The sequence below is a fragment of the Phycodurus eques genome, chromosome 13 (genome assembly GCF_024500275.1).
Source record: "Phycodurus eques isolate BA_2022a chromosome 13, UOR_Pequ_1.1, whole genome shotgun sequence".
NCBI lineage: Eukaryota > Metazoa > Chordata > Actinopteri > Syngnathiformes > Syngnathidae > Phycodurus > Phycodurus eques.
Window position 1 is genome coordinate 10,479,751 of NC_084537.1, and position 8,799 is coordinate 10,488,549.

At 40.2% G+C, this 8,799-nt stretch overlaps 1 protein-coding gene across 1 annotated transcript; it reads right to left on the reverse strand.

Annotated features, from left to right (window-relative positions):
- Positions 1 to 2,536: 2,536 nt before the first annotated feature.
- On the reverse strand, positions 2,537 to 7,797 carry LOC133411610 (E3 SUMO-protein ligase ZBED1-like). Its single transcript, XM_061694177.1, has 3 exons — positions 6,870 to 7,797; positions 6,522 to 6,757; positions 2,537 to 4,446 (listed from the first exon to the last, which is right to left on the reverse strand). The coding sequence occupies exons 1-3, from the start codon at positions 7,780 to 7,782 to the stop codon at positions 3,640 to 3,642; spliced, it is 1,956 nt and encodes a 651-aa protein (XP_061550161.1). The 5' UTR covers positions 7,783 to 7,797; the 3' UTR covers positions 2,537 to 3,639.
- Between the last annotated feature and the right edge of the window lie 1,002 nt (positions 7,798 to 8,799).

An 8,799-nucleotide genomic window follows, 5' to 3' on the forward strand; every position in this document is an offset into this window, starting at 1 on the left:
TGCGTCAGTACCAACTTGTATTCGACTGATGATAGGCTCGACTGATGATAGGCTCTTTATTTTGATTGGAGGAGGGAGTTACACAGTACAGTACATTCGAAATTGCAGAAGTGGCAAAAGTAGTCACACACTATACTGAAAGTAGAATTAAAGATACTTGTGTAAAAAAAAGACTGGTACTGTAAAAGTAGAAGTATTGATTCAACTCCCAAACATATGTACAAGTACAGAAGCTGAAATGTGCAACTCATTCACTGCCACTGAAGGCTAAAGAAGTCAAATGTCCATTTTAAGTGGGTGGGCTGGCTGCGAATGAGTACAAAAGTAAAACTGTTTGTTTGTTGTACATGTTTTGATAACCTGGTACAATGACAAAACCCCTGCACAAAATAGTTTCCCTTTTTTACTAACTTACAGTGGGTATTAAAGGTCGACACACTTCTTTTCCCGATTTAAATGCCAGATTTTAGTGATATACAAAATAACGTATAGAAAGCGGCTTCTGGTAGAAAGCAAAATTTTAAATGTCAGGAAAAGCCTACTAGAACAGCTTAACTTTATTTGGGGTTAACGAGAGTCACTTTAAATGGTGGCAGCTGTGTACTGACGCCCATATAACATGAGATTGATGGTTAATTCTGAACACACCCATATTCTCTCAGTTGTTTATTTGTACTTCCTCTCTTTAAAAGAACAAAAAGAAAAAGTTTTGAAATGATTTATCTCGGTCCCATTGTTTAATATCAATATCACGTGCACGGCATTTGAAGAGGGGTGTATAGACTTTTTATATGCAGTGTACATCATGCGGCGGCATGGTGAGCAACTGGTTATATCATCTGCCTCACGTTTCTGGGGACCGGGGTTCAATCCCTGGCCCCGCCTGTGTGGAGTTTGCATGTTCTCCCCGTGCTTGTGTGGATTTTCTCCAGGCACTCCATTTTCCTCCCACATCCCAAAGACATGCATGGTAGGTTGATTGAAGACTCTAAATTGCCCGTAGGCGTGAATCTGAGTGCGACTGGTTGTTTGTTTATATGTGCCCAGCGATTGGCTGGCAACCAGCTCAGGGTGTACCCCGCCTCCTGCCCGATGATAGCTGGGAGAGGCTCCAGCACTCCCGCGACCCTTGTGAGGATAAACGGCTCAGGAAATGGATGGATGGATGTACAACATGCTCGTAGGGAGACTAGGGACAGACAGATTTTTTACATTTCTGCCTCTAACTTTTAGCATTTATTTGTATTTTTTACCCAGTATGTTTAAACTGCTAGCTTCAAGTGTCTGCTAATAAATGGCTTGGAAAATCACTGTGCAAAACAAATTGAAAATGCATGGTATATTCTCAAATACAAGAAGAGAAATGGTCAGTTTTAACCAGAAGTGGGTGGAGTAGCAGGTGGCCCGGTGACGGTGGACGACTGGTTAGCACAGCTGCCTCACAGTTCTGTGGACCCAGGTTCCAATCCGGCCTCGCCTGTGTGGAGTTTGCACGTTCTCCCCGTGCCTGCGTGGGTTTTCTTCGGGTAGACGGTTTACTCCCACATCCCCAAAACATGAATAGTAGGTTAACTGAAGACTCCAAATTGCCTGTAGGTATGAATGGTTGTTTTTTTAAGGTTGACCAGTTCAGGGTGTACTCCGCCTCTCGCCCGAAGATAGCTGGGATAGGCTCTAGCACGCCCGCGACCCTAGTCAGGATAAGCAGTACACAAGATGGATGGATGGATGGATGGGTAGAGTAGCAAAAAATGTTACTCAAATAAGAGTACTGTTACTTTAGAATGATATGACTGAAGTAAAAGTAAAAAGTAGTCCTCCAAATAATTACTTGGGTAAGAATAAGTAAATATTCAGAAGGAAAAAAAAGTACTGAGTAACTCGTTAGTAACTTCTGATTGATTGATTTTTTTTAAACAGCACATGAATGTAAAAAAAAAAAAAAAAAAAATGAAATAGCACTGTGCAAATCCAAATATTAACCCACAATATCAATTTAAAAGAAGATTTTGATAGAACAACAAACTACAAGGCAAATTCAGCCACAATAAATTGTCTTGAATTAACTTTTTGCTTACAAACGTGAAACGGCACAATAGGCTCACCAGGCAGATTATCAATCGTACAATTATATGTAGAATTAAATTATATTGAACCTCGACAGGTACCCACATTTCTCAATGCTGACAGCTGTTTCATTACTTAAAAACAATTTGGCAGCGTGGCTTCAGTTCCCACTCAGTGACGGTGTGAATGTGAGCGCGAGTGGTTGTCCATGCCTATACAGTATTTGAGTAGTTGGATACGTGTATTATAAGATAGAGTAAAACAAGCAAATAGCACCCATTTGGTGGAATGGCCCATACATCCTGATTTTCTAGGGGTAGTTAAAATATACGTTAATAAATGCATCACAAGATTCACAATATTATATCCCACCCCCAATTCAATGTGGATTCAGCAACTCTGAATCGATTCAGCTCCTGGCCAGTGGCTTTTTTTTAAGTCTTTCCCCATATGCATGAATACGTTATTATTGTACAAATTTTTATTTTCAGACGTTTTATTGTTAAAAAAAATAAGGTGACATACCACATATTTTCACATGGTCATAAATAGTCAACAGGTACTCTATTGGTGTAGTTCTACTTCTTACTGAATCAACATCAAAGCATTTATATCAATAGCAAATCGCAACCTAAAGAATCACAATTTAATTGATTTGCAGAATCAAAATCAAATTGTGAGGTTAATGATACCCAGCCTTAGTATTTCTCCTTAAAATGACATGAAATTAATGGACATTTTCTGTGATCTTTTATTCATTTATTTATAAACAAATTTTATATAGAAAACACTAAAATAGCCCTCCTCTCCCCTCTCCCATCATTGCTCACGCCAGGTGCTTAACATGGGCTCGCTTTTGGCAGACTGACCTTTTTTTCGGGTGGCAACTGGCTCCTGTGTGTGTGTGTGTGTGTGTGTGTGTGTGGGGTGGGGGTGATCCGGTACCCTTGCCCCTCCTTTTGGGACTGGTCAGGGTCCCTTTCCTTAATGTGCAGGCTCAGCAACTCTGTACACCAGTTGACTAACATGCATGTGATATGGTGTTCATTCACTAATAAGTTTGATAGACACGCAATACGCTTGAATTGCTAATGCTGGGACAACTAACAATAACACAGGTTATAGTAAGATATCAACTCACGGGTTTTTAACAGGTGTTTAGACACTGTCAAAGCATCCCACCGCACCACTTGTCAGTAGCACTGCCTTGCAGCATATTCAATTAACATCAGAATAATTAAAAATAAGCAGAGGGAGTATTTCAAACACCCCTGTTGCACAGCAAAACTGTTCCAGCACAAAAGGCATACAGATTCACCATTCTGCATGGCCATGCAGCTGAACAGGACAGGTTAAAATAATAATAATAAAAAAACACTAAAATGAATAAAAGATGAAAATGAAATAAAACAAATATCCTTGGGACAAATACCATTCAAAATATCTGATAGTACAAACAAACATTTTCAAGGAGTGCAATAAAGTGAAAACGTTTTTTTCACCTTGTTCGAACATAAACCCCTTGAAATAACTTTATTATTATTATTTTTTAAACGTCTTGTTTCATGTGTTTCACAGGTTGACAGATAGAAAGACAAGCTGGTCAACTCTTTCAGGCTTGAGACATGACCTCTTCGATGTCACCATGTTGCCACTCGCACCGAAGATCCGCTCAGATGGAAAACTAGTCGCGGGGATACACAGGTATTTTTTGGCCAGCTTTGCCACCAATGGGAAGTTGACCTCGTGCTGCCTCCACCATATGAGAGCGTCTTTCTCAGGATCCAGGTTTGCTGTCTGCAGGTACATGTTGAGCTCCAGTTCAACAGACGCTCGGCTCGGCTTTGACGTGTCTTGGCCGTTATGTGCTGCTGTGTTCTTGAAGTAGCTGGACAAACTCTTCTTTACTTTCTTGGCTGCTGGGAGCTCTGATTCATCTGCAGAAGATGCGGGAACAGAGACCGCTGGTGCTGCTGCTTCACCTCCAGCCACCAGGAGCTCCATTTCTGCTGCAGCTCTTGTCTTCATGAGGTCGATTCTCTCTTCCTTTATGTAGGCTATTTTAAATCGTGGATCAAGGAGCATGGCCATGTCGAGCAGCTTTTCAGTGGCGTCGTCTGCATATTTGTCACTAAGGTAGTTCAGGATTCCCTCTTTAATGGTTCTAGTGAGCGGGGTGTCATCATCCTGAGACTTGAGCATTTGGTGCTTGAAGAGGTGCAGGACAGGTATAACGAACGACGCACTGACATACTCCTCCCCAGACAAGGCATCTGTAAACTCCATGAGAGGATTCAATGCCTTGTTGATAGACTCCAGAATTCTCATGTCTTGCCTGGTTGGGATCAGATGCCTCATTTTTCTGTCTTCACGGAGGACCTGGAAAATTATTTCAAATGTTATTTATAGGAATGCACTGATATATATTCATTGATTTTATATTATATTTTTCTATGAATATAAGTTTAATACTTCGTCTTACTCCTTTTGAATTTAAACTGTGCTGAATGATATAATTTATTGTCACTTTTTTCTCTTTTCAGATTTTATTTTTTTTCCTGTTAATTTATATTTTCAAATAAAACAATCAATCAATGTAGTAAATTTTACAGAGGCAAGACAAGTGCTTCACAGAAAACAATAAGCTACATGGTGGTACACGTTATGCAATATATATATATAGACATATACACACAGACACACATTATATATATATATATATATACACACACATATATATATATATATATACATACACACACACACACACACATATATATATATCCATCCATCCATCCATCCATTTTCTGAGCCGCTTCTCCTCACTGGGGTCGCAGGTGTGCTGGAGCCTATCCCAGCTGTCATCGGGCAGGAGGCGGGGTACACCCTGAACTGGTTGCCAGCCAGTCGCAGGGCACATAGAAACAAACAACCATTCGCACTCACATTCACACCTACGGGCAATTTAGTCAATTAACCTACCATGCATGTTTTTGGGATGTGGGAGGAAACCGGAGTGCCCGGAGAAAACCCACACAGGCAGAACATGCAAACTCCACACAGGCGGGGCCGGGGATTGAACCCGGGTCCTCAGAACTGTGAGGCTGACGCTCTAACCAGTCGTCCACCGTGCCGCCTATAAAAAATATATATACATATATGTGTATATACACATATATATACATGTGTATATACACATATATATACATGTGTATATACACATATATATACATACATGTGTATATACACATATATATATACGTGTATATACACATATATATATACATACACACATATATATATATATATGTGTATATACACACACACATATATATATATATGTGTATATACACACACACATGTATATATATGTGTATATACACACACACACATATATATATATATATATGTGTGTATATATACATATACACATATATATACATACACACACACACATATATATATATATTATATATATATATATATATATATATATATATATATATATATATATATTACATACACTGTAAAAACGAATTTGTTGGCTCAACTTAAAAAACAAGTAACCTGGCTGCCTTAAAATTTTGAGTTAAGAGAGCTAAGGATTTCTAGTTCTTTACACTTCCATGTATGTTGATGCCACTTACAATAATAAGTTAAATTGATTAATATGAAAGTGATAAACAGTTAGCTCAACTTGATATTCTAAGTTCTACTAACAAGGAATTTTAATGCCTAGTTGAGGTGACATTGCATTACAAGTCCAACCAGCAAACATGTATTTATACATTAATTTCTCAAACAAGGAAACATAAGTTTTTTCCAACTAAGCCTATTAGTTGAATCAACATAAAATTTTAAGGCAGCCAGGTTACTTTTTCAGTAAAAGCTGATCTCACTGACAATCTTAAGTGTGATCAATACCCCCAAATTGCATTATTTGTCAGGTCAACTAAATCAATTATTTTCTAAAATGACTGAGTGGAATACCTAAAGACATTACTTTTCTTTCTCTCTTTTTTTTTTTTTTACAAATAACATTTGATCACAAATCTCTAAATTCATAAAACAATGAAAATACAATTAAAATCATAACAGTTGCAAATTTAGAGGTGCTTTGAACAGCTGAACTCCAAAAATGGTGAAATTGTTTTACACACACACACACACACACACACACTCACACTCACACTCTCTCTCCCCCCATACCTGTGTGGGTTTTCTCCCACATCCCAAAGGCATGCATTGATTGAAGACTCTAAATTGCCCATAGGTGTGAATGTGAGTGCGGATGGTTGTTTGTTTCTTTGTGCCCTGCGATTGGCTGGCAACCAGTTCAGGGTGTACCCCCCCTCCTGCATGAAGATGGCTGGGATAGGCTCCAGCACAACCGTGACCCTAGTGAGGATAAGCGGAATGGAAGATGAATGAATGAATGAATGAATATTAACTACCTGTTTAACAGCTTTCTCCTGCTCGATGAACCTGCTGATCATCTGCTGTCGTGAGCCCCAGCTAGAGGGGCTTTCACTCTTGAGCTGGTGAATGGGCAGGTCCAGGTCTACTTGCGCCTTGGCCAGGTCACGTCTTCTCTTGAACGAATTAGAAATGGTGCCCGTCACCTGCTTGCACAGCCCTACTGCACGCTTCACAGCCGCTTGGGTTTGAGAAGGTGTTTTCAAGCTGCTTGCTGTTACACGGATGCAGAAGAAGGTGCAAACTGAATTTGTTTAACATGTTTGGACAACATAATTACAATAATATAAAGGCATCAGAACACGTTACTGTTGTGTTCCACTCACCTATCGCCAGCTCCAAATGGTGGCCAAAGCACTGTAGCCTGTCCCACTCAGTTAAATGCAGTGAACTATTATTAGTTGCGTCATCTGTGGTCAGGCAGATGAGCATATCCTCACGCAGCTCCCAGGATTCGAGTACTTCTTTGAGGATTGTGCCTATCATTACCTCCGTGTAGTCTTCAGGGAAGTAGATTGTTTGTAGGCATCGGCTACTTAGCATCCAGTCATTGTTGATAAAATGAACCGTGAGGCTCATATACGGCTGTGTGACTGTGCACGTCCACAGATCGGTTGTCAGTGCATAATATTCCACATATTTAAGCTCCTCGGTCACCTTCGCACGGCATTCGTCATACATGCGCGGCAGCTGGACGTCACTGAAGTGTTTTCGATCCGGCATGTTGTATCTGGGGTCAAGCGTTTTGACCAATTCCCGGAACCCCTTCTTTTCGATAGTGTATAACGAGGCCGAGTCTTCCGATATGATGAATTCAGAGATGGCATCTGTGATTTCGCGGTGTCTGCGAGACTGCTCGTCATATGGGATACATTTGGTCAACAACACTTGTCGGCTCTTTTGGTGTTTTTTCGTTCCGTTACTTTGTGGTTGTGATGTACCATTTGTGCTTTGTCGCAACCTTACGCTTTCTATGTACAGTTCTTCGTGCCGTGTCTTTAAGTGGTAGAAAAGATTGGACGTGTTCGAGTCGCTGGTAATGATTTGATGGCGGCATGTTTTGCAAATGACCGTTTTCTGCTCGATGTCAGACGTTTTAAAGCCAAACCAAAGCCAAACCATGGAGCTACGGTTCCCTCTTTTCGGCACCAACTCCTCCTCGTCCTCCTCCTCTTTGGGCTCTCTTTTGACCTCGAATACTGCTAAACTCTCCGCGGTTGCCATGTTGTTTGCATCCATGTTGCTCTCGCAGTGTCGTAAATGAGTATTTGTGCGTGACGTAAAAAAATGCCACCGTAAAGTAGTAGCGTTGCCGCAGTTACATGAACCATTCATACAAACAACTTCATTGGTTGTTCGTGCGACGTCAGCATGGCAACGGAGCAAAATAACACATATAGGATAAAGGGTAATATTTGACGTTGTACAATAAATATACAGTGCTGCCTTGAGATACGAGTTTAATTAGCTCCATGACCCTGCATGTAAGTCAAAAACACTCCAATCATCGTTCCCTATTGAAATGACTAGACATGTATTTAATTCGTTTAAATAATAACGTGGAATTCTCCTTGTCTTATATTTAGTTCGACTTAAAACTGGCATTAAACATCTTGAAGCCCCTTTTTTTGAAGATTTACTGACTGCCCCTTGTTGTGAAGTGACAAAATGGGTTAGAATTTACACATTTTCATTCAGAAATAGCAGTTTTTCGCAACAGATTTTGGTTTTAAGCGATTCTCTCTTTTTTTTAAAATCCTGGTTGTGTCTGTAGATCAGTAGATCAGCTTACACATTTGTTTGTGTGTGCGATATGGTTTGTGCACGTTTTTTGCACATGCAAACATTTACTGTAGTTAATAAGGTGTTTTGTGTTCTAAAATGTCATCAGTCATTCCTCTAATAACGAAATAATATTGACAGAGAACCTGTCCTGTTTTTAATTATTGCTTGTTAGTATATTTGCTACTATAAACATTGGTTTCCGACCATAAGTGTTCAGCTGCTTTTAGGTGCCAGTCAGTGTTGTGTGAAATGATTGGTCCAGTGTGTGTTTGTAGCTCCCGCTTGGAAGGTATTTCCTGATTGGTTGCTGTGAGCAGCGTGGATCACAGTGGAGACCCTCATACAAGTATGGTCTTTCAGTGGTCGGGAACAGTGCTTCTTTTTCATCTCACTTTCATGTGGCGCCTCTGAGGCAGAAGGACCTGCCGTGGGTTGGGGCTGCAATGGCTATGCCATGGCTTTACTGTCTGC

What these genes read in the sequence shown, in the direction of transcription:
- LOC133411610 (XM_061694177.1), bottom strand. Translation starts at nt 7,782, where the DNA reads ATGGATGCAAACAACATGGCAACCGCGGAGAGTTTAGCAGTATTCGAG. An exon ending in CCATTTGGAGCTGGCGATAG is followed by an intron (nt 6,758 to 6,869) that starts GTGAGTGGAACA and finishes TCCGTGTAACAG; the next exon opens with CAAGCAGCTTGAAAACACCT. An exon ending in AGGAGAAAGCTGTTAAACAG is followed by an intron (nt 4,447 to 6,521) that starts GTAGTTAATATT and finishes ATAATTTTCCAG; the next exon opens with GTCCTCCGTGAAGACAGAAA.